Source organism: Salmo salar, chromosome ssa11 (assembly GCF_905237065.1).
Source record: "Salmo salar chromosome ssa11, Ssal_v3.1, whole genome shotgun sequence".
Taxonomy (NCBI): Eukaryota; Metazoa; Chordata; class Actinopteri; order Salmoniformes; family Salmonidae; genus Salmo; species Salmo salar.
Genome location: NC_059452.1, coordinates 105213404 through 105238381, shown reverse-complemented (window position 1 = coordinate 105238381; position 24978 = coordinate 105213404). Strand labels below are relative to the sequence as shown.

The following is a 24978-nucleotide window of genomic DNA, read 5'->3' as shown; positions in this document are numbered from 1 at the left end:
ACCTGGGTCCAGTGTGTTTTATAACCTGGGTCCAGTGTGTCTGGGTTCAGTGTGTCTGGGTTCAGTGTGTGTTATTACCTGGGTCCAGTGTGTCTGGGTCCAGTGTGTCTGGGTTCAGTGTGTTAATGTCTGGGTTCAGTGTGTTATTACCTGGGTCCAGTGTGTGTTATTACCTGGGTCCAGTGTGTGTTATTACCTGGGTCCAGTGTGTCTGGGTCCAGTCTGTGTTATTACCTGGGTCTAGTGTGTCTGGGTCCAGTGTGTGTTATTACCTGGGTCCAGTGTGTTTTATTACCTGGGTCCAATGTGTTTTATTACCTGGGTCCAATGTGTCTGGGTACAGTGTGTCTGGGTCCAGTGTGTCTGGGTCCAGTGTGTTATTGTCTGGGTCCAGTGTGTCTGGGTCCAGTGTGTGTTATTACCTGGGTCCAGTGTGTGTTATTACCTGGGTCCAGTGTGTGTTATTACCTGGGTCCAGTGTGTCTGGGTCCAGTGTGTGTTATTTCCTGGGTCCAGTGTGTGTAATTACCTGGGTCCAATGTGTGTTATTACCTGGGTCCAGTGAGTCTGGGTCCAGTGTGTGTTATTACCTGGGTTCAGTGTGCCTGGGTCCAGTGTGTGACTGGGTCCAGTGTGTCTGGGTCCAGTGTGTGTTATTGCCTGGGTCCAGTGTGTTCTGGGTCCAGTGTGTGTTATTACCTGGGTCCAGTGTGTCTGGGTCCAGTGTGTGTTATTACCTGGGTCCAGTGTGTCTGGGTCCAGTGTGTGTTACTGGGTTCAGTGTGTGTATTACCTGGGTCCAGTGTGTGTAATTACCTGGGTCCAGTGTGTGTTATTACCTGGGTCCAGTGTGTCTGGGTCCAGTGTGTCTGGGTCCAGTGTGTCTGGGTCCAGTGTGTCTGGGTCCAGTGTGTGTTATTACCTGGGTCCAGTGTGTGTTATTACCTGGGTCCAGTGTGTGTAATTACCTGGGTCCAGTGAGTCTGGGTCCAGTGTGTCTGGGTTCAGTGTGTCTGGGTCCAGTGTGTCTGGGTCCAGTGTGTCTGGGTCCAGTGTGTTATTACCTGGGTCCAGTGTGTGTTATTACCTGGGTCCAGTGTGTGTTATTACCTGGGTCCAGTGTGTCTGGGTCCAGTGTGTGTTATTATCTGGGTCCAGTGTGTGTTATTACCTGGGTCCAGTGTGTGTTATTACCTGGGTCCAGTGTGTCTGGGTTCAGTGTGTCTCACGACCCCAGTGTGTGTTATTACCTGGGTCCAGTGTGCCTGGGTCCAGTGTGTCTGGGTCCAGTGTGTCTGGGTCCAGTGTGTGTTATTACCTGGGTCCAGTGTGTCTGGGTCCAGTGTGTGTTATTACCTGGGTCCAGTGTGTGTGTTATTGTCTGGGTCCAGTGTGTCTGGGTCCAGTGTGTGTTATTACCTGGGTCCAGTGTGTCTGGGTCCAGTGTGTGTTATTACCTGGGTCCAGTGTGTGTTATTACCTGGGTCCAGTGTGTGTTATTACCTGGGTCCAGTGTGTGTTATTACCTGGGACCAGTGTGTGTTATTACCTGGGTCCAGTGTGTGTGTTATTACCTGGGTCCAGTGTGTCTGGGTCCAGTGTGTGTTATTACCTGGGTCCAGTGTGTGTTATTACCTGGGTCCAGTGTGTGTTAAAACAGACCTCCCTCCCATCTTCCACCAGCTTGCTACCTATGGCCCGGCTAGCTGTCTGAATCTCACTGGACCCTTTGATCACTCGGCTAAGCATGCCTCTCCTTAATGTCAATATGCCTTCTCCATTGCTGTTCTGGTTAGTGTTTATTGGCTTATTTCACTGTAGAGCCTCTAGCCCTGCTCATTATACCTTATCCAACCTCTCAGTTCCTCCACCCACACATGCTATGACATCTTCTGGTTTCAATGATGTTTCTAGAGACAATATCTCTCTCATAATCACTAAATGCCTAGGTTTACCTCCTCTGTACTCACATCCCACCATACCTTTGTCTGTACATTATACCTTGAAGCTATTTTTTCGCCCCCAGAAACCTGCTCCTTTTTCTCTCTATTCTGGACGTCACAGATGACCAATTCTTATAGCTTTTAGCCGTACCCTCATACTTATTCTTCTCTGCTCCTCTGGGGATGTAGAGGTGAATCCAGGCCCTGCAGTGCCTGGCTCCACTCCTACTCCCCAGGCGCTCTCTTTTGATGACTTCTGTAACCGTAATAACCTTGGTTTCATGCATGTTAACATTAGAAGCCTCCTCCCTAAGTTTGTTTTATTCACTGCTTTAGCACACTCCGCCAACCCGGATGTCCTAGCTGTGTCTGAATCTTGGCTTAGGAAGTCCACCAAAAATCAGAAATCTTCATCCCTAACTACAACGTTTTCAGACAAGATAAAACGACCAAAGGGGGCGGTGTTGCAATCTACTGCAGAGATTGCCTGCAGAGTTCTGTCCTGCTATCCAGGTCTGTACCCAAACAATTTGAACTTCTACTTTTAAAAATCCACCTCTCCAAAAACAAGTCTCTCACCGTTGCCGCCTGCTATAGACCCCCCTCGGCCCCTAGTTGTGCTCTGGACACCATATGTGAACTGATTGCCCTCCATCTATCTTCAGAGCTCGTGCTACTAGGTGACCTAAACTGGGACATGCTTAACACCCCAGCCATCCTACAATCCAAGCTTGATGCCCTCAATCTCACACAAATTATTAATGAACCCACCAGGTACAACCCCAAAGCCGCAAACACTGGCACCCTCATAGATATCATCCTAACCAACGTGCCCTCTAAATACACCTCTGCTGTTTTCAACCAAGATCTCAGCGATCACTGCCTCATTGCCTGCACCCGTAATGGGTCAGTGGTCAAACGACCTCCACTCATCACTGTCAAACGCTCCCTGAAACATTTCAACGAGCAAGCCTTTCTAATCGACCTGGCCCTGGTATCCTGGAAGGATATTGACCTCATCCCGTCAGTAGAGGATGCCTGGTTATTTTTTTTAAATGCCTTCCTCTCCATCTTAAATAAGCATGCCCCTTTCAAGAAATTTAGAACCAGGAACAGATATAGCCCTTGGTTCTCTCCAGACCTGACTGCCCTTAACCAACACAAAAATATCCTGTGGCGTTCTGCATTAGCATCGAACTGCCCCCGCGATATGCAACTTTTTAGGGAAGTTAGAAACCAATACACACAGGCAGTTAGAAACGCCAAGGCTAGCTTTTTCAAACAGAAATTCGCTTCGTGCAACTCCAACTCTAAAAAGTTCTGGGACATTGTAAAGTCCATGGAGAATAAGAACACCTCCTCCCAGCTGCCCACTGCACTGAGGATAGGAAACACTGTCACCACCGATAAGCCCACTATAATTGAGAATTTCAATAAGCATTTTTCTACGGCTGGCCATGCTTTCCACATAACTACCCCTACTGCATTCAACGGCACTGCACCCCCCACAGCTACTCGCCCAAGCCTCCCCCATTTCTCCTTCTCCCAAATCCATTCAGCTGATGTTCTGAAAGAGCTGCAAAATCTGGACCCCTACAAATCAGCTGGGCTTGACAATCTGGACCCTTTCTTTCTAAAATTATCTGCTGAAATTATTGCAACCCCTATTACTAGCCTGTTCAACCTCTCGTGTCGTCTGAGATTCCCATAGATTGGAAAGCAGCTGCTGTCATCCCCCTCTTCAAAGGAGGTGACACTCTTGACCCAAATTGCTACAGACCTATATCCATCCTACCCTGCCTTTCTAAGGTCTTCGAAAGCCAAGTCAACAAACAGATTCCCGACCATTTCGAATCCCACCGCACCCTCTCCGCTATGCAATCTGGTTTCAGAGCTGGTCATGGGTGCACCTCAGCCACGCTCAAGGTCCTAAACGACATCGTAACCGCCATCGATAAGAAACAATACTGTGCTGCCGTATTCATTGACCTGGCCAAAGCTTTTGACTCTGTTAATCACCACATCCTCATCGGCAGACTCAGTAGCCTTGGTTTCTCAAACGATTGCGTCGCCTGGTTCACCAACTACTTCTCTGACAGAGTTCAGTGTGTCAAATCGGAGGGCCTACTGTCTGGACCTCTGGCAGTCTCTATGGGGGTACCACAGGGTTCAATTCTTGGGCCAACTCTTTTCTCTGTATACATAAATGATGTCGCTCTTGCTGCTGGTGAATCTCTGATCCACCTCTACGCAGACGACACCATTCTGTACACTTCTGGCCCTTCTTTGGACACTCTGTTAACAACCCTCCAGACGAGCTTCAATGCCATTCAACTCTCCTTCCGTGGTCTCCAACTGCTCCTAAACACAAGTAAAACTAAATGCATGCTCTTCAACCGATCGCTGCCTGCACCTGCCCGCCTGTCCAGCATCACTTCTCTGGACGGTTCTAACTTAGAATTTGTGGACAACTACAAATACCTAGGTGTCTGGTTAGACTGTAAACTCTCCTTCCAGACTCACATCAATCATCTCCAATCCAAAGTGAAATCTCGAATTGGCTTCCTATTTCGCAACAAAGCATCCTTCACTCATGCTGCCAAACATACCCTCGTAAAACTGACCATCCTACCAATCCTCGACTTCGGCGATGTCATTTACAAAATAGCTTCCAATACCCTACTCAACAAGCTGGATGCAGTCTATCACAGTGCCATCCGTTTTGTCACCAAAGCCCCATATACTACCCACCACTGCGACCTGTACGCTCTCGTTGGCTGGCCTTCGCTTCATAATCGTCGCCAAACACATTGGCTCCAGGTCATCTACAAGACCCTGCTAGGTAAAGTCCCCCCTTATCTCCGCTCACTGGTCACCATAGCAGCACCCACCTATAGCACGCGCTCCAGCAGGTATATCTCTCTGGTCACCCCCAAAGCCAATTCCTCCTTCGGCCGCCTCTCCTTCCAGTTCTCTGCTGCCAATGACTGGAACGAACTACAAAAATCTCTGAAACTGGAAACACTTATCTCCCTCACTAGCTTTAAGCACCAGCTGTCAGAGCAGCTCACAGATCACTGCACCTGTACATAGCCCATCTATAATTTAGCCCAAACTACTACCTCTTCTACTTTATTTATTTATTTTATTTATTTTGCTCCTTTGCACCCCATTATTTATATTTTATCTCTGAACTTTCTTCAAACTACAAATCTACCATTCCAGTGTTTTTCTTGCTATACTTTATTTACTTTGCCACCATGGCATTTTTTTGCCTTTACCTCCCTTATCTCACATCATTTGCTCACATTGTATATAGTCTTATTTTTTGTAAAAAAAATTCTACTGCATCATTGATTGTATGTTGTTTTACTCCATGTGTAACTCTGTGTTGTTGTATGTTGTCGAACTGCTTTGCTTTATCTTGGCCAGGTCGCAATTGTAAATGAGAACTTGTTCTCAACTAGCCTACCTGGTTAAATAAAGGTGAAATAAATAAATTACCTGGGTCCAGTGTGTCTGGGTCCAGTGTGTGTTATTACCTGGGTCCAGTGTGTGTTATTACCTGGGTCCAGTGTGTCTGGGTCCAGTGTGTGTTATTACCTGGGTCCAGTGTGTGTTATTACCTGGGTCCAGTGTGTCTGGGTCCAGTGTGTCTGGGTCCAGTGTGTTATTACCTGGGTCCAGTGTGTTATTACCAGGGTCCAGTGTGTGTTATTACCTGGGTCCAGTGTGTCTGGGTCCAGTGTGTTATTACCTGGGTCCAGTGTGTTATTAACAGGGTCCAGTGTGTGTTATTGTCTGGGTCCAGTGTGTCTGGGTCCAGTGTGTGTTATTACCTGGGTCCAGTGTGTGTTATTACCTGGGTCCAGTGTGTCTGGGTCCAGTGTGTTTTATTACCTGGGTCCAGTGTGTGTTATTACCTGGGTCCAGTGTGTGTTATTACCTGGGTCCAGTGTGTGTTATTACCTGGGTCCAGTGTGTGTTATTGTCTGGGTCCAGTGTGTCTGGGTCCAGTGTGTGTTATTACCTGGGTCCAGTGTGTGTTATTACCTGGGTCCAGTGTGTGTTATTACCTGGGTCCAGTGTGTCTGGGTCCAGTGTGTGTTATTACCTGGGTCCAGTGTGTGTTATTGTCTGGGTCCAGTGTGTCTGGGTCCAGTGTGTGTTATTACCTGGGTCCAGTGTGTGTTATTACCTGGGTTCAGTGTGTCTGGGTCCAGTGTGTGTTATTACCTGGGTCCAGTGTGTGTTATTACCTGGGTTCAGTGTGTCTGGGTCCAGTGTGTGTTATTACCTGGGTCCAGTGTGTCTGGGTCCAGTGTGTGTTATTACCTGGGTCCAGTGTGCCTGGGTCCAGTGTGTGTTATTGCCTGGGTCCAGTGTGCCTGGGTCCAGTGTGTGTTATTACCTGGGTCCAGTGTGTCTGGGTCCAGTGTGTGTGTTATTACCTGGGTCCAGTGTGTCTGGGTCCAGCGTCCCTCCTTCTCTGATGTCCTCTATCTGGTCCTGTCGTATCTTAGACCAGGGGATGAAGGTAACGCCGAGCTCCACATCCCAGTACTGCTTCAACTCTGCCTTGATACCTTTATTCAATGCCCACGCAATCTGGGGACGAGGAGAGACAATAATATACATATTCAATTAAATCAATATTCATATTTACTTTCATACATTGATGGCCGGTTTCCCGGACACAGACTTAGCCTAGTCATAAACTAAGAAGCACTTAATTGAACTTGCTTTTTAGGATGTCTAGGACAAGGCTTAATCTGTGTCCAGGAAACGGGCCCTTTATTCTAACAGAGCCCACATACCTTGATGGCTTTCTGGTTGACTTTGTAGGATCCTCTGCTGAGTTTCTGCAGAGCTCTGAACGCATCCTGTCTGTGGACCATCACGATGTAGGCACAACCTCGAGGAGGAATCATCTGAGGGATGGGAGAGGAGGGAGGAGAGGGGAGGAGGAGAGGAGGAGGGGGAGAGAAGAGGAGGGGGAGAGGAGAGAGAGGAGAGAAGGAGAGAGAGGAGGGAGGAGAGAAGAGGAGGGAGGAGAGGGAGAAGGGAGGAAAGAAGAGGAGGGAGGAGAGAAGGGAAGGGAGGAGAGAAGAGGGAGGAGAGAAGAGGGAGGAGGGAGAAGGGAGAGGAGAGAGGGGAGGAGAGAAGAGGGGGAGGAGAGAAGAGGGAGGAGGAGAGAGAGAGGGGGAGGAGAGAAGAGGGGGAGGAGAGGAGAGGGGGGAGGAGAGAAGAGGGGGAGGAGAGGAGAGGGGGAGGAGAGGAGAGGGGGGAGGAGAGGAGGGGAGGAGAGGAGGGAGGAGAGAAGAGGGGGAGAGGAGAGGAGGGAGGAGAGAAAGGAGAGGGGGGAGAGGAGAGGAGGGGAGAGAAAGGAGAGAGAGGAGAGGAGAGAGGGGGGGAGAGGAGAGAGAGGGGAGAGAAAGGAGAGAGGGGAGAGAAAGGAGAGAGGGGAGAGAAAGGAGAGAGGGGAGAGAAAGGAGAGAGGGGGAGAGGAGAGGAGGGGGGAGAGGTGAGAAGGAGGAGAGAGGAAGGAGCTTACCAGGTGAATTAGAAGATATTGGCACAAGAAATCAGAGATTCTAAATTTGAATTATTTAAGAGCAACCTAAAGAGTCAGTGTGTGGTTTAAACACACACACACACACACACACACTAAACGTACGTTGATGGAGTCGATCTGGCCAAACTCCTCCAGTAGACAGGCTACGTCCTGCTGCTGTGTTCTCTTGTCCAACTGACCCACCCACAGAGTGGTACTACACACTGGAGGAGCGGGGAGAGACAGGGAGAGAGAGAGACAGGGAGAGAGAGAGAGAGAGAGAGAGAGAGGAGAGAGAGAGAGAGAGAGAGAGACAGGGAGAGAGACAGGGAGAGAGAGAGACAGGGAGAGAGAGAGACAGGGAGAGAGAGAGAGAGAGAGAGACAGGGAGAGAGAGAGAGAGAGAGAGAGAGACAGGGAGAGAGAGAGAGAGACAGGGAGAGAGAGAGAGACAGGGAAAGAAAGAGAGAGAGAGAGACAGAGAGAGAGAGGGGGAAATAATGACAGATTATGTGACAGTGATACACATTGGAAAAGGAACCAATTGTAAAAAAAAATATATATATATATATATAGTAATTTCCGGACTATTGAGCGCACCTGAATATAAGCCGCACCCACTGAATTAAAAAATATATATTATTTTGAACATAAATAAGCCGCACATGTCTATAAGCCGCAATGTACAGGTGCCTACCGGTACATTGAAACAAATGAACTTTACACAGGCTTTAACGAAACACGGCTTGTAACAAAAATAAATAGGCTTTAACGAAACACACTTGTAACAAAAAATAAATAATTAGCAGTAAGCTTTAGTTGTCTTTTTCCACTGAGTCAATTCCTCACGCTGCTGTTTCCAACGTCTTATCGACTCATTAAGACTAAGCTCCCGTGCAGCAGCTCTATTTCCTTTTCCAACAGCCAGATCAATCGCCTTCAACTTGAAAGCTGCATCATATGCATTTCTCCGTGTCTTTGCCATGATGAGGGTGACAAAATGACTACCGTAATCAGAATGATGGGAAGTTTGAGAGCGCTCTCAATCTAAACAGTAAACAAAAAAGTTGTTTGACCTTAACCCGTTCGGCAATTTCATTGGTCTAATGAAAGCTTCATGCCGCCCAAAAACTGAGCAGGTGACAGAATGTGGTTTTTAAAAAAAAAAAAAATTGAAAGCGGGAAAAATCCATATATTAGCCGCATCATTGTTTAAGCCGCGAGGTTCAAAGCCTGGGAAAAAAGTTGCGGCTTACAGTCCGGAAATTACGGTATGTATGTATGTATGTATGTATGTATGTATGTATGTATGTAACATAAAAATATACAAAATATTAAGAACACCTGCTCCTTCCATGACATAGACTGACTAGGTGAAGAGAGAGAGTTGTCTCACCGCTCAGCGTGTCTGCCTTGGGCTGTGGCAATCCTTTCTGCCGTCTATCCCTCTCTTTCTCCTTCTCCTTCTCTCTCTCCCTGCGTTCCTGGGAGCGTGACCGTGGGGAGTGTCTGCGACGGTCTCTGGACCGTGAACGAGAGCGTCTGTTTCTGGACCGTTGTGTTCTAGAGTTGGACCGCGACCGTCTCCTCTTAGGAGACCTAGAGAGAGACAGACACAAATCACATACAGGTATATTACTGCTTGGCTGGCGTCGGAAATCCCACACCTTGGAGCAACGTAAGCTAGGCAACAGCACAAGGTCTGGAGAGGATGTTATCTTATCTTGGACATTTTGTATCGGGGGAGAAAAAAAATCTGGAAATTAACTCCCGCCAAATGCGGGTAGATTTTGTAATTTGCGGGTAAGAATGTCTATTTCACCAGCCACGTTGGTGGGCGGTCACACACAGCATTTGAGAAGAGTTTATTTTCTTAAAATCTTAAATCCCACATGTAGAAGTTGGTCAAAGTGACAAGAAATTATTCTAAAAGTGTAACTTAGTCCTCGTCTTTTGTCGGTATCCTTTTGTTCACACGCTAAGGGTTGTTTATTTTCAATGTTAGTTTAAGTTTTCTGCGACTGCTGCAAGAGACCGGAGATTCTCTTCTCATCACCATGCGTCTGTGAGTGCCCAGTTACCACGGTAACGGCCAGCCCCTTAAAGGGGCAGCGACGTATGGAACGCTCCAAAAACAATTTATTCATTAACTTTCAGGTCATTTCTTATCATTAAAAAAAATTACACATTTAAAAAAAAAAATACACTCAAATTCTTAAAATTGTTCTCCTACATTTATTAGTTTTGCTTCTACATTTCATCCGCGACACGTCGTGCCTAAGAACAGACCTTAGTCGTGGTATATTGGCCTTATTGCTAAAATATACCGCGATAACTCAGCACTTTGTGGCAGGGCAGGACACTGTTGATTTTTGATGTTCAGTTGTAGAATTTGTTTTCACTATTGTATCTAAATGATTTATTTTAACATACATTGGTTAAAAGACTCAATGAGCAATATACCATATTACTTCTTATTAGTAATACATTTCTTGTTTTTAGAAACATCAGAATGAATTGCTTACTTTATTTTTTATAAATTTTTTATGGGAAAATATATTTTGGCTGCTTAATTAACCAAAACGTTAAATTTCAGGCCCTGATAGGAACTGGCCATTTGAACACTGTCTTTAGCCGTTAACCAATACGAACTGGCCATTTGAACACTGTCTTTAGCCGTTAACCAATAGGGACTGACCACCTGACCAGCACTCACCTAGATCCTGATGGTGACTTCCTGCCATCTGGTCGGTGTCGTCCATCCTTCATGGAGGGAGGCTCAAGGTCCATATTCATATCCTGACAAGCAGAAACCATAACATTTACAACATCAATAATTGAGTAATTGAATATTCCAAATCCTATGACCATTTTGGGGCGGCAGGGTAGCCTAGTGGTTAGAGTGGAGGGGCGGCAGGTAGCCTAGTGGTTAGAGTGGAGGGGAGGCAGGTAGCCTAGTGGTTAGAGTGGAGGGGAGGCAGGTAGCCTAGTGGTTAGAGTGGAGGGGCGGCAGGTAGCCTAGTGGTTAGAGTGGAGGGGCGGCAGGTAGCCTAGTGGTTAGAGTGGCGGGGAGGCAGGTAGCCTAGTGGTTAGAGTGGAGGGGGCGGCAGGTAGCCTAGTGGTTAGAGTGGAGGGGAGGCAGCTAGCCTAGTGGTTAGAGTGGAGGGGCGGCAGGTAGCCTGGTGGTTAGAGTGGAGGGGCGGCAGGTAGCCTGGTGGTTAGAGTGGAGGGGCGGCAGGTAGCCTGGTGGTTAGAGTGGAGGGGCGGCAGGTAGCCTAGTGGTTAGAGTGGAGGGGCGGCAGGTAGCCTGGTGGTTAGAGTGGAGGGGCGGCAGGTAGCCTGGTGGTTAGAGTGGAGGGGAGGCAGGTAGCCTGGTGGTTAGAGTGTTGGACTAGTAACAGAAAGGTTGCTAGATTGAATCCCCGAGCTGACAAGGTAAAAATCTGTCGTTCTGCCTCCAGAACAAGGCAGTTAACCCACTGTTCCCCGGTAGGCCGTCATTGTAAATAAGAATTTGTTCTTAGCTGACTTGCCTAGTTAAATAATTTCAAAAATAATTTCAAAAATAAATAAAGATTGGACTGGTCCATTGACATTTTAGCAGACGCTCTTATCCAGTGCGACTTACAGTAGTGAATGCATACATTTCATACATTTTTTTTCCTGTGCTGGCCCCCCGTGGGAATCGAACCCACAACTCTGGCGTTGCAAACACCATGCTCTACCAACTGAGCTACAGGGAAGGCCCTATTAAAGGGCAGGATTACTATTTTCATGTTGTCATGAGGTGGCCCTTTCTGGGTGTAGATCGTGGCATCCCCCCCCCTCTCTCTCTCTCGCCCCCTCTCCTACACCCAGGTTCTGTTATCTCAGGTCGTAAATTCCAGGAGGAGACTCTCTCCTCATAGCCATGCAGTATAGGGAGAGAGTGAGTTTCACAGTAGAACAAAGGAACTTCTTCTACATCACAGAACTTGAGAACAGAACAATATCCATGTTTTGGAGAATGTGTAAACGGTCGGTGGAGAAGCCAGCTACGACCCGGTCCCGTTTTGTCTAATGTTTGTGACCTTATGAAAGACAATACAGCCACATTACCATAACTCTGTTTATACAGGTGGCTCAGTTATGAGATTTGCGTCTAATTACTGTATGAAATGAATAAGTAAAGATGAAACTATTTGTGAAATGATGTAAGGTGATGTTAAACCTTTAATGAAAGTTAAACTTTTAAAGGGAATACAATTATCTAAGTCATTGGCCCGCCCCCGTGAGCATAAACATGATCTGGCGTCATGGAACAGCCCTTTCCTACTGTTACGAATAACCCCCCCCCCGAGGAAATCCTCTTCAGACCACGCGTACCTCGATGGACACCGAGGAGGCACAGGTTGAGTTCAGACCACAAAAACCTCAGTCTAAACGAAGGTTGTAACGGTTGTTGAATTCCTAATCATACCACGTGGAGCATTGGCTACACGGCTGGAAATGGTTAAACTGAAACTATCGTTCCCTACAGAATAAGAGCAAATCTTAGATACTAATTACTTGTCTGCAGCTAGAAATTATGTCAACCTGAGATGAGAAGACCGACAACCGCCTGAAACATCTATTCTATAAGAACATACTTACGTACTCTGAAAGTATCCATTCTAACCACGAAAGACCTCAGGGAAGCAGAGAGACACTCGGATGAACTTTCCAACAGAAGGACGGACGATTCCAACAGAGGTCACGACGACACGCTGATCGTAAATATATATTGATTGCAATTATTCCCGAATGAGTGAGCGTTCATATGCAAGAGATTAGTCCTCTTTAAGGAATACCTAGGATAGGATAAAGTAATCCTTCTAACCCCCCCCCCCTTAAAATATTTAGATGCACTATTGTAAAGTGGTTGTTCCACTGGATATCATAAGGTGAATGCACCATTTTGTAAGTCGCTCTGGATAAGAGCGTCTGCTAAATGACTTAAATGTAAATGTAAATTAGCATTTCAATTAATATAATTATCTACTGTGTAGTGACTAAGTCTTTCCCGCCCTTCTCAGTCCACACTTCCCTTTGTCCACCAAGCCGTCATATCAGCTTAGCCCACTAGGGAACCTCCCCTATCATTTCCTCCATATCTACTGTTTGTTTATGCATTTCTGTGATTATTAAGTTAGTAAATAAAATGATTAAGACAATTGATGTATGGATGACTCATAGTGAAGACTGGGTTCGTGCAGATAACCAACAATTTACGACGTTTGGAATGAGACTAACGTGAGGTAAAGAATAATTCATTAATTAGACGACTAATTGATCAGATATTAAAATATCTGAAGAGTTATATTAGGAAAATTATAATTTTGTAATCTGAAGATTTTTCTTGGTGCCCCGACGTCCTAGTTAATTACATTTACATGATTAGTTTAATCACGTAATAATAATTACAGAGAATTTATTTGATAAAACAACAGTCTTCAGTTTAATGATGCCAAAGACACGACAATGTTTTTAACCATTCATGCCTAATAAAAAAAATCAAAAAAAAAAAAATCGACCGAACCTAATTCAAAACTATTAATGTACTAATCTCACCTGTTCTTGCTGGCCCATGTGTTGGCCGAAGGCGTCCTTGTTTGGAGGGTATCCCCCAGGGAAGCCTGGAGGTCCTGTACCAGGGAGGGGCTGGCCTGGAGGACCCACCATTCCTGGGTAGGCCTGGCCCGGCAGCAAACCATAGCCCTGGAGCTGGCCGTTAGGAGGGAGAGATATCTGGATGGAGGGAGAAAGATGGGGAGTTTTGTTTTAATACTGTGTGTGTGTGTTCTGAGAGAAAGAGAGAGAGAGAAAGAGGAGAGACGGCGAGAAGAGACACAGATGGTGAGCGAGAGCAGTTTATTACCTGGTGTGTGGGGTCCTGGACCATGTTTATTACCTGGTGTGTGGGGTCCTGGACCATGTTTATTACCTGGTGTGTGGGGTCCTGTTTATTACCTGGTGTGTGGGGTCCTGTTTATTACCTGGTGTGTGGGGTCCTGGACCATGTTTATTACCTGGTGTGTGGGGTCCTGGACCATGTTTATTACCTGGTGTGTGGGGTACTGGACCATGTTTATTACCTGGTGTGTGAGGTCCTGGACCATGTTTATTACCTGGTGTGTGGGGTCCTGGACCATGTTTATTACCTGGTGTGTGGGGTCCTGGACCATGTTTATTACCTGGTGTGTGGGGTCCTGGACCATGTTTATTACCTGGTGTGTGGGGTCCTGGACCATGTTTATTACCTGGTGTGTGGGGTCCTGGATCATGTTTATTACCTGGTGTGTGGGGTCCTGGATCATGTTTATTACCTGGTGTGTGGGGTCATGTTTATTACCTGGTGTGTGGGGTCCTGGACCATGTTTATTACCTGGTGTGTGGGGTCCTGGACCATGTTTATTACCTGGTGTGTGAGGTCCTGGACCATGTTTATTACCTGGTGTGTGGGGTCCTGGACCATGTTTATTACCTGGTGTGTGGGGTACTGGACCATGTTTATTACCTGGTGTGTGAGGTCCTGGACCATGTTTATTACCTGGTGTGTGGGGTACTGGACCATGTTTATTACCTGGTGTGTGGGGTCCTGGACCATGTTTATTACCTGGTGTGTGAGGTCCTGGACCATGTTTATTACCTGGTGTGTGGGGTCCTGGACCATGTTTATTACCTGGTGTGTGGGGTCCTGGACCATGTTTATTACCTGGTGTGTGGGGTCCTGGACCATGTTTATTACCTGGTGTGTGGGGTCCTGGACCATGTTTATTACCTGGTGTGTGGGGTCCTGGACCATGTTTATTACCTGGTGTGTGGGGTCCTGGACCATGTTTATTACCTGGTGTGTGAGGTCCTGGACCATGTTTATTACCTGGTGTGTGAGGTGCTGTTTATTACCTGGTGTGTGGGGTCCTGGACCATGTTTATTACCTGGTGTGTGAGGTGCTGTTTATTACCTGGTGTGTGGGGTCCTGGACCATGTTTATTACCTGGTGTGTGGGGTCCTGTGTTTATTACCTGGTGTGTGGGGTCCCCTGTTTATTACCTGGTGTGTGGGGTACTGGACCATGTTTATTACCTGGTGTGTGGGGTCCTGGACATGTTTATTACCTGGTGTGTGGGGTCCTGGACCATGTTTATTACCTGGTGTGTGGGGTCCTGGACCATGTTTATTACCTGGTGTGTGGGGTCCTGGACCATGTTTATTACCTGGTGTGTGGGGTCCTGGACCATGTTTATTACCTGGTGTGTGGGGTCATGTTTATTACCTGGTGTGTGGGGTCCTGGACCATGTTTATTACCTGGTGTGTGGGGTCCTGGACCATGTTTATTACCTGGTGTGTGGGGTCCTGGACCATGTTTATTACCTGGTGTGTGGGGTCCTGGACCATGTTTATTACCTGGTGTGTGGGGTCCTGGACCATGTTTATTACCTGGTGTGTGGGGTCCTGGACCATGTTTATTACCTGGTGTGTGGGGTCCTGGACCATGTTTATTACCTGGTGTGTGGGGTCCTGTTTATTACCTGGTGTGTGGGGTCATGTTTATTACCTGGTGTGTGGGGTCCTGGACCATGTTTATTACCTGGTGTGTGGGGTCCTGGACCATGTTTATTACCTGGTGTGTGGGGTCCTGGACCATGTTTATTACCTGGTGTGTGGGGTACTGGACCATGTTTATTACCTGGTGTGTGGGGTCCTGGACCATGTTTATTACCTGGTGTGTGGGGTCCTGGACCATGTTTATTACCTGGTGTGTGTGGTCCTGGACCATGTTTATTACCTGGTGTGTGGGGTCCTGGACCATGTTTATTACCTGGTGTGTGGGGTCCTGGACCATGTTTATTACCTGGTGTGTGGGGTACTGGACCATGTTTATTACCTGGTGTGTGGGGTCCTGGACCATGTTTATTACCTGGTGTGTGGGGTCCTGGACCATGTTTATTACCTGGTGTGTGGGGTCCTGGACCATGTTTATTACCTGGTGTGTGGGGTGCTGGACCATGTTTATTACCTGGTGTGTGGGGTCCTGGACCATGTTTATTACCTGGTGTGTGGGGTTGGCATGTTTATTACCTGGTGTGTGGGGTAATGTTTATTACCTGGTGTGTGGGGTCCTGGACCATGTTTATTACCTGGTGTGTGGGGTCTGCATGTTTATTACCTGGTGTGTGGGGTCCTGGACCATGTTTATTACCTGGTGTGTGAGGTCCTGGACCATGTTTATTACCTGGTGTGTGGGGTCTGGACCATGTTTATTACCTGGTGTGTGGGGTCCTGGACCATGTTTATTACCTGGTGTGTGGGGTCCTGGACCATGTTTATTACCTGGTGTGTGGGGTGCGTGTTTATTACCTGGTGTGTGGGGTCCTGGACCATGTTTATTACCTGGTGTGTGGGGTCATGTTTATTACCTGGTGTGTGAGGTCCTGGACCATGTTTATTACCTGGTGTGTGAGGTCCTGGACCATGTTTATTACCTGGTGTGTGGGGTCCTGGACCATGTTTATTACCTGGTGTGTGGGGTCCTGGACCATGTTTATTACCTGGTGTGTGAGGTCCTGGACCATGTTTATTACCTGGTGTGTGAGGTGCTGTTTATTACCTGGTGTGTGGGGTCCTGGACCATGTTTATTACCTGGTGTGTGGGGTCCTGGACCATGTTTATTACCTGGTGTGTGGGGTCCTGGACCATGTTTATTACCTGGTGTGTGGGGTCCTGGACCATGTTTATTACCTGGTGTGTGGGGTCCTGGACCATGTTTATTACCTGGTGTGTGGGGTCATGTTTATTACCTGGTGTGTGGGGTCATGTTTATTACCTGGTGTGTGGGGTCCTGGACCATGTTTATTACCTGGTGTGTGGGGTCCTGGACCATGTTTATTACCTGGTGTGTGGGGTCCTGGACCATGTTTATTACCTGGTGTGTGGGGTCCTGGACCATGTTTATTACCTGGTGTGTGAGGTCCTGGACCATGTTTATTACCTGGTGTGTGGGGTCCTGGACCATGTTTATTACCTGGTGTGTGGGGTACTGGACCATGTTTATTACCTGGTGTGTGAGGTCCTGGACCATGTTTATTACCTGGTGTGTGGGGTCCTGGACCATGTTTATTACCTGGTGTGTGGGGTCCTGGACCATGTTTATTACCTGGTGTGTGGGGTCCTGGACCATGTTTATTACCTGGTGTGTGGGGTCCTGGACCATGTTTATTACCTGGTGTGTGAGGTCCTGGATCATGCCCATCATGTGTTGTTGAAAGTGCTGGGGGAAACCTGGAGGCTGCTGGGTACTGTCAGAATGAAACAAATACACACAGTTAACATACAGACGCACAACACACACACATTGTATAAGGGGAAGGGTCTTACAAAGATGTCTGGTCCTTCTTTGATTCGTCGGCACCCTCAGGCTCATCGTCATAGTCAAAACGGTCCAACAGCGTCTAGACAAAGGAGAGGAGACAAAGGAGAGGAGACAAGGGAGAGGAGACAAAGGAGAGGAGACAAGGGAGAGGAGACAAGGGAGAGGAGACAAGGGAGAGGAGACAAGGGAGAGGAGACCAAGGTTCAACTCACACATTATTTTCCATTTCCAAGCCTGCCTGTTGTCAATAGCTGTATTGGAATACCCGTACTAACATACGGTATACTACATACTTAATGAGTTTATACACTACATAATATTAGTTCATTTTAGTACACTGTAAACTGACAGTATCGTTTCAGTTGAACGGTACCAGCTCTTCGCCTGTCTACAGGAAGTTGATGCTGTTGCTAGGCAACCTCTTGCTAGCTAGTTAGCATAAGAAATGACTAGTTAAGACATTTTACGACTTCGGGTGTGTTCTTAAATTCAAAATGTGGAGTGCCAGAGTGCGCAGAGCGTTGTCAGATTGTCCGTTTGTAAATTCAGACCGTTTTCGCTCTCCTCGGAGCTCACACTGGACGTTCGGGAGTCGAGGAGGTAGGGTTGATTTGAGCGTACTGGCAGTCAAGAAACCAAGCTAACGTTGACTAGCTTGCTAGCTACTTCCAGACACAAATGAGACCATTCAAACCATTTTACTCACCCCAGCAAAGCTGGTTAGGCTGTTATGTTATCCAGAGCGTTGGTGACTGTAACTATGCTGCTGGCAACAATTTAATTACGTTTATTATTATTTTTTGCAGAGACGTTTACTGACACCGGCCATATTCAACGGGTGTTCAGCGCTCGTAAATTCATTATTCTGTGCTCTGGTACACACAGACGAGAGTGCTCTGAAATCGGAGTATATAGCCAGAGCGAATTTATGAAAGCACCCGAATGTCCATTGAGAAAAAACACAATCACTATACCATTTAGCTAAGCTAAGAATGACGGTAATAATCAAGTCAATAAACGTTGGGTAAGCAACAGTTGAAGTCAGAAGTTTACATACACCTTAGCCAAATACATTTAAAAACTCAGTTTTTCACAATTCCTGACATTTAATCCTAGTAAAAATTCCCTGTCTTAGGTCAGTTAGGACCACCACTTTATTTTAAGAATGTGAAATGTGAGAATAATAGTAGAGAGAATGATTTATTTCAGCTTTTATTTCTTTCATCACATTCCCATCTTGGTTTCATCAGAACAGAGCATCTTGTTTCTCATGGTCTGAGAGTCTTTAGGTGCCTTTTGGCAAACTCCAAGCGGGCTGTCATGTGCCTTTTACTGAGGAGTGGCTTCAGTCTGACCGCTCTACCATAAAGGCCTGATTGGTGGAGTGCTGCAGAGATGGTTGTCCTTCTGGAAGGTTCTCCCATCTCCACAGAGGATCTCTGGAGCTCTGTCTGAGTGACCATCGGGTACTTGGTCACCTCCCTGACCAAGGCCCTTCTCCTCCAATTGCTCAGTTTGGCCGGGCGGCCAGCTCTAGGAAGAGTCTTGGTGGTTCCAAACGTCTTCCATTTAAGAATGATGGAGGGCACTGTGTTCTTGGGGACCTTCAATGCTGCAGACATTTTTTGGTACCCTTCCCCAGATCTGTGCCTCGACACAATCCTGTCTCGGAGCTCTACGTACAATTCCTTCGACCTCATGGCTTGCTTTTTACTCTGACATGCACTGTCAAATGTGGGAACCTTATATAGACAGGTGTGCGCCTTTCCAAATCATGTCCAATCAATTGAATTTTCCACAGGTGGACTCCAATCAAGTTGTAGAAACATCTCAGGGATGATCAATGGAAACAGGATGAACCTGAGCTCAATTTAGAGTCTCATAGCAAAGTGTCTGAATACTTATGTAAATAAGGTATTTCAGTTTTTTAAATTTTAATACATTTGCAAAAATGTCTAAAAACCAGTTCTCACTTTGTCATTATTGGGTATTGTGTGTAGATTGATTCCATTGTAGAATAAGGCTGTAACGTAACAAAATGTGGAAAAAGGTCAAGGGGTCTGAATACTTTCCCGAAGGCACTGAATGTGTTGAGATTTTCAGAAATGTCTTGCTTTGCTGCAGGTGTCTTTCTCTCGTGTTAGTCAGGTCTCACTGTCAACGAGAATGTGTTCTAAATGACTGACCTGGTTAAATAAATAGTTTGGTTATTCTCATTAAAATCTATATCTAGGTTAGGTCGTTGTATTATTCAACACATCCCTGGTTACCTTTACTAGAGACAAGACATTGCCCATAACAACGATCAAACAACAAAACAAAAACTATTCTGAATCACCTTTACCCAGTCACTAACACCCCTGTGGGACAAGGAGGGAAACCCCACTCTGCGGTCACAGGTCGATAATAATAAGAGGAACTCACAGCCACCTTGTCAAACGCCGTTTTCTGCTTGGTGGGCTCGCTGGAGGGGAGGGGGAGTCGCTGAGCGGCCGTACCTGGGGCGGGGGTGAGGGACTGGAGATGGGGCTGGGAGTGGAGGTGGTGGAGGTTGGCTGGAGGCTGGGGTTGAGCCTGGAGATGGGGATGGGGTTGAGCCTGGAGATGCGGCTGGGGATGGGGCTGGGGTTGAGCCTGGAGATGGGGTTGAGCCTGGAGATGCGGCTGGGGATGGGGATGGGGCTGAGCCTGGGGATGGGGATGGGGCTGAGCCTGGGGATGGGGCTGAGCCTGGGGATGGGGCTGAGCCTGGGGATGGGGCTGAGCCTGGGGATGGGGCTGAGCCTGGGGATGGGGCTGAGCCTGGGGATGGGGCTGAGCCTGGGGCTGAGCCTGGGGCTGAGCCTGGGGATGGGGCTGAGCCTGGGGATGGGGCTGAGCCTGGGGCTGAGCCTGGGGATGGGGCTGAGCCTGGGGATGGGGCTGGGGTTGAACATGGTGGTGGCTGTGGGTCTGGGGCGGGAAGGGATGAGTCTGAGGCTTTAACGGATTTTGTTGGAAGTTCTGGAGCATTTGATGAAGCTGCAGAGAGAGAGAGTTGAGTTAGGACTAGCAACAAAAATAATTGTTGAGGGAAAAATATGCACAGACACACCTGTTGTCCCTTTGAAGACTGGAAGAGCTGAGCGACAGCGGCGAATGCGTCAGAGTTCTGAAGCTGAGGGACAGGCGGCACAACAGTGTTTTCCGTTACTGAGGTGACCGGACCTTTAACTGGTGACGGGGATGAGGGGAAACCTGGAGGACAGAAGTACAAGAGAATGAGTCACGGACGGACGGACGGACGTAATAGCTGGGTCTGGGCTAACGGAGACAGACAGTAATACCTGGGTCTGGGTCGTCCATCTCGGTGTCTGCAGCTGCAGCACTGCTGGAACCAGATGTAGCCATATCTAGAAGAGGCTGGATAATCTCCATCTTAAACACACCATTCTTCTGCCACAGATTCAACACACGCACTATCTTACTCTACAGATGGGAGGGAGAAAGAGGGAGAGAGAGGGAGAAAGAGGAGAGAGAGAAAAAGAACGGAGGAGAGAGAGAATTGAGGAGCAAGAGAGGGAGAGAGGGGAGGATAGTGAGAGAGAGAGAGAGAGAGAGAGAGAAGAGAGAGAGAGAAATGAGGAGAGAGAGAAGGAGAGAGATTTGTTTGAGAAAGTACAGCGTCCTCAAGTATCCATCATAACTTGTTTCCACCACCACCACCATCATCATTTCCACCGTCAGCATGGTCTCACCCGTTCTTCAGTGGGACAGAGACAGAGGTTCTCAAACGTTCCCGTGATGTTCTTGGTGAACCGTGGCCCGAACACGTCCTTGTCCATGCCAAACTGATGACGAGACTGTCGGACGATGGAGTCCACAACATATAGACCTGCCACCTTGTACTCCGGCTTACACTGGGGGAGACGAGAGAGGGAGGAGCGAGAGGGAGATACAGACAGAAAGAGACGAGACACACAGACAGACAGACAGAGAGAGTCAATTGAAAATTAAATGGAGAGAGAGAGTAGACAGACAGACAAAGAGAGAGAGAGCGAGAGAGAGACAGACAGACAAAGAGAGAGAGCGAGACGGAGAGAGAGAGAGAGAGCACGCGAGATATATAGACATGTAGATATATAGACATGTAGATATATATAGACATGTAGATATATAGACACGACGCCAGGACAGCGGAGAATACACCTGAGACAGACCAGATTCAAGGAAGACTGGGATAGGATAGAGTAATCCTTCAGACAAAAGATTTAGAGACAGAAGGAGAGGTTGTACCACGGATATTATAGTGACACTGTAGATCGATATAGACGCATGCTAGATATACTAACATGTAGATATATAGACATGTAGATATATACAAGTGAGTCTTCAGTGTAACATCCAGCACATCAACACTCCATATCCAGAAACAACCCCCAATGCTAGGAAGTTTGGGATGTGGATAATGTATAGCTGTCTAATTCAAATCTGGACCTCCAAGCCAGTTCCACTGCTTTCTTAAATTCTTCCCCTTTTTTGATTTAGACATTTACGTCATTTAGCAGACGCTCTTATCCCTGGGTCACCAGCTGGTTGCAATTAATTACCAGGTAGAACAGAAAAGCAGCAGTAATTAGGGACCTAGTAAGGATAAGAGTTGACTATCCCTAAAGTATAGCATATAGTGTAGAAGATATGACGTGGCTCCTCACCTTTTTAATGAACTTCTCAACAATCTGAACCACGTGTTTATACAACTGGGAGAGGAGAAAAGAGATATTTAGTAACAGACACAGATGGAAGTCTAGTCAAGGACAAAAATGGAGATCCTCCATTTAGCCTGCTATCTAGTGCAGGACTAGGATTCATTAAAAAGGATGCTAAGTGTGTGCTGGGTCGGCAGGGTAAGCTAGTGGTTAGAGCGTTGGACTTGTAACCGAAAGGTTGCTAGATCGAATCCCCGAGCCGACAAGGTAGAAAATCTGTCGTTCTGCCTCCTGAACAAGGCAGTTAAATCTACTGTTCCCCGGTAGGCCATCATTGAAAATAAGAATTTGTTCTTAACTGACTTGCCTAGTTAAATAAAGGTTAATATATATATATGCTACCCTACCTGGAGACGTTCAGTCATTGCACTAACGGGTAAATCCATTTTAAATTAAAAAAATTTGCATCCTTTTGTTTAAAACAATAATAAATCATACGTTTTCTCATGGAAGAAGTGGTCAGAAAGAGACTATTTTTTGGACCTGAAGGCCAAAACATTCAGGAGATAAAAGGTGCTCAAAAGTTGATCCATTTTTGCATAACATGAGACAGCCATGTCTACATCACTGGAAAATATAAAAGGGTTGAGTTTGATATCATTTAAAAAGCTTATAAACTGGGTTTCTATTTCATACATTTCTTGATTAAAAAAAAATATATATATATATTTTTTTTTTACCTTTAAAGAGTGACTGCTGCTAAAAACCAACTAATTACTTTGAAAAATGGCAAGTGGCATCGATATGAGTCAGAAACATTTATTCTAATGTAAAAATTAACTACAAAGTGTAAATAGGATCATTTTGGTCATAAAGTCAGTCTGGTCTAAAATGGAGTTTGGAACCTGAGTGTGTCACCAACACTCGTAAATTAATTTAATTACGCTTTTTTTGGCCAACGTTTACCAACACCGGCCATATTTAACGGTAGTTGAGCGTTCGTAAATTCATCAGTTATTCTGCGTTCTGGCACAGTCAAACGATGGGATCAATATCATGACAAATGTATTCACAAATGTAAAATCACCAATCCACAAATGTAAATCACCAATCCACAAAATGTGTAATAGGTGGTTGGAGTTTGGTTGGTGCCCGGTGGTGGTATATATTATGTATATTTAATCATCATTATCGTCGCTAGCATAGCTGACGTTAGCTAGCTAGCTACCAACTAGCTAGTTGGCTAACGTTAGCCTACCTCAGTACAACTCAGATTTGGCTTGGAAACACGATAACATTTCAAAAGAAGGCAAATAATTGTGATGACGCCAGTTTGACTTTAGACCTTAGCCTGCTAACTATGACTGAGGGGACTACTGTACCTTAGCTAGCTAACTATGACTGAGGGGACTACTGTACCTTAGCCTGCTAACTATGACTGAGGGGACTACTGTACCGTAGCTAGGTAACTATGACTGAGGGGACTACTGTACCTTAGCCTGCTAACTATGACTGAGGGGACTACTGTACCTTAGCCTGCTAACTATGACTGAGGGGACTACTGTACCTTAGCCTGCTAACTATGACTGAGGGGACTACTGTACCTTAGCCTGCTAACTATGACTGAGGGGACTACTGTACCTTAGCCTGCTAACTATGACTGAGGGGACTACTGTACCTTAGCCTGCTAACTATGACTGAGGGGACTACTGTACCGTAGCTTGCTAACTATGACTGAGGGGACTACTGTACCTTAGCTAGCTAACTATGACTGAGGGGACTACTGTACCTTAGCTAGCTAACTATGACTGAGGGGACTACTGTACCTTAGCTAGCTAACTATGACTGAGGGGACTACTGTACCTTAACTAGCTAACTATGACTGAGGGGACTACTGTACCTTAGCCAGCTAACTATGACTGAGGGGACTACTGTACCTTAGCTAGCTAACTATGACTGAGGGGACTACTGTACCTTAGCCTGCTAACTATGACTGAGGGGACTACTGTACCTTAGCCTGCTAACTATGACTGAGGGGACTACTGTACCTTAGCCTGCTAACTATGACTGAGGGGACTACTGTACCGTAGCTAGCTAACTATGACTGAGGGGACTACTGTACCTTAGCCTGCTAACTATGACTGAGGGGACTACTGTACCGTAGCTAGCTAACTATGACTGAGGGGACTACTGTACCTTAGCCTGCTAACTATGACTGAGGGGACTACTGTACCTTAGCCTGCTAACTATGACTGAGGGGACTACTGTACCTTAGCTAGCTAACTATGACTGAGGGGACTACTGTACCTTAGCTAGCTAACTATGACTGAGGGGACTACTGTACCTTAACTAGCTAACTATGACTGAGGGGACTACTGTACCTTAACTAGCTAACTATGACTGAGGGGACTACTGTACCTTAGCTAGCTAACTATGACTGAGGGGACTACTGTACCTTAGCTAGCTAACTATGACTGAGGGGACTACTGTACCTTAACTAGCTAACTATGACTGAGGGGACTACTGTACCTTAGCTAGCTAACTATGATTGAGGGGACTACTGTATCTTAGCTAGCTAACATTAGCATTGCTATATATTGTAGAATAACTTTGCTAGTAACATTAATGGCAATCTCTCTAAAATAAATTTGACAACGTCATATAAATGGCAAAGTTGTTTCCTACGAATTATTTCCCTACTTTAGCAATGTCATCGTATTTCCATGCCACTCTAAGTTAGTGTAATTTAGACGAAACAGTCACATTACCCTCCTAGGGAACAAATAAATATTGGATGCAGCTGTGGTGGTAGCAGCTAACTCATGTCTACAACAGTGTACTAACTAGCAGCAACAAACCCAATCCAATCCAGGGCCGTAGCAAAACATGTCCTAGTTGGTTGCATGGTGTAACGTGTCCCAGTTGGTTGCCTAGTGTAACATGTCCCAGTTGGTTGCATGGTGTAACGTGTCCCAGTTGGTTGCATAGTGTAACATGTCCCAGTTGGTTGCATGGTGTAACATGTCCCAGTTGGTTGCATGGTGTAACATGTCCCAGTTGGTTGAATAGTGTAACATGTCCCAGTTGGTTGCATAGTGTAACATGTCCCAGTGGGTTGCATAGTGTAACATGTCCCAGTGGGTTGCATAGTGTAACATGTCCCAGTGGGTTACATAGTGTAACATGTCCCAGTTGGCTAAATAGTCTAACATGTCCCAGTTGGTTGCATAGTGTCCATTGAAAGAGGGGGAGGCAGGTAGCCTAGTAGTTAAAACATTGGACCAGTAACCGAAAGGTTTCTGGATCGAATCTCCGAGCTGACAAGGTAAAAATCTGTCATTCTGCCCCCGAACAAGGCAGTTAACCCACTGTTCCCCGGTAGGCCGTCATTGTAAATAA

General features: G+C 46.5%; 1 protein-coding gene across 1 annotated transcript in view; it reads right to left on the bottom strand.

The window, feature by feature from the left end:
- scaf4a (SR-related CTD-associated factor 4a) overlaps window positions 1–24978 on the bottom strand; it is a 54466-nt gene that overhangs the window by 13109 nt on the left and 16379 nt on the right. Inside the window, exons 3-15 of the mRNA XM_045688908.1 lie at window positions 21586–21630; window positions 20629–20790; window positions 20218–20359; window positions 19986–20128; window positions 19316–19912; window positions 16897–16970; window positions 16742–16817; window positions 13087–13263; window positions 10214–10296; window positions 8894–9096; window positions 7621–7721; window positions 6761–6874; window positions 6395–6551 (exon numbers count right to left, since the gene is read on the bottom strand). Coding sequence (XP_045544864.1) covers window positions 6395–6551; window positions 6761–6874; window positions 7621–7721; window positions 8894–9096; window positions 10214–10296; window positions 13087–13263; window positions 16742–16817; window positions 16897–16970; window positions 19316–19912; window positions 19986–20128; window positions 20218–20359; window positions 20629–20790; window positions 21586–21630 — 2074 coding nt within the window. The remainder of the gene's footprint in view (window positions 1–6394; window positions 6552–6760; window positions 6875–7620; window positions 7722–8893; window positions 9097–10213; window positions 10297–13086; window positions 13264–16741; window positions 16818–16896; window positions 16971–19315; window positions 19913–19985; window positions 20129–20217; window positions 20360–20628; window positions 20791–21585; window positions 21631–24978) is intronic.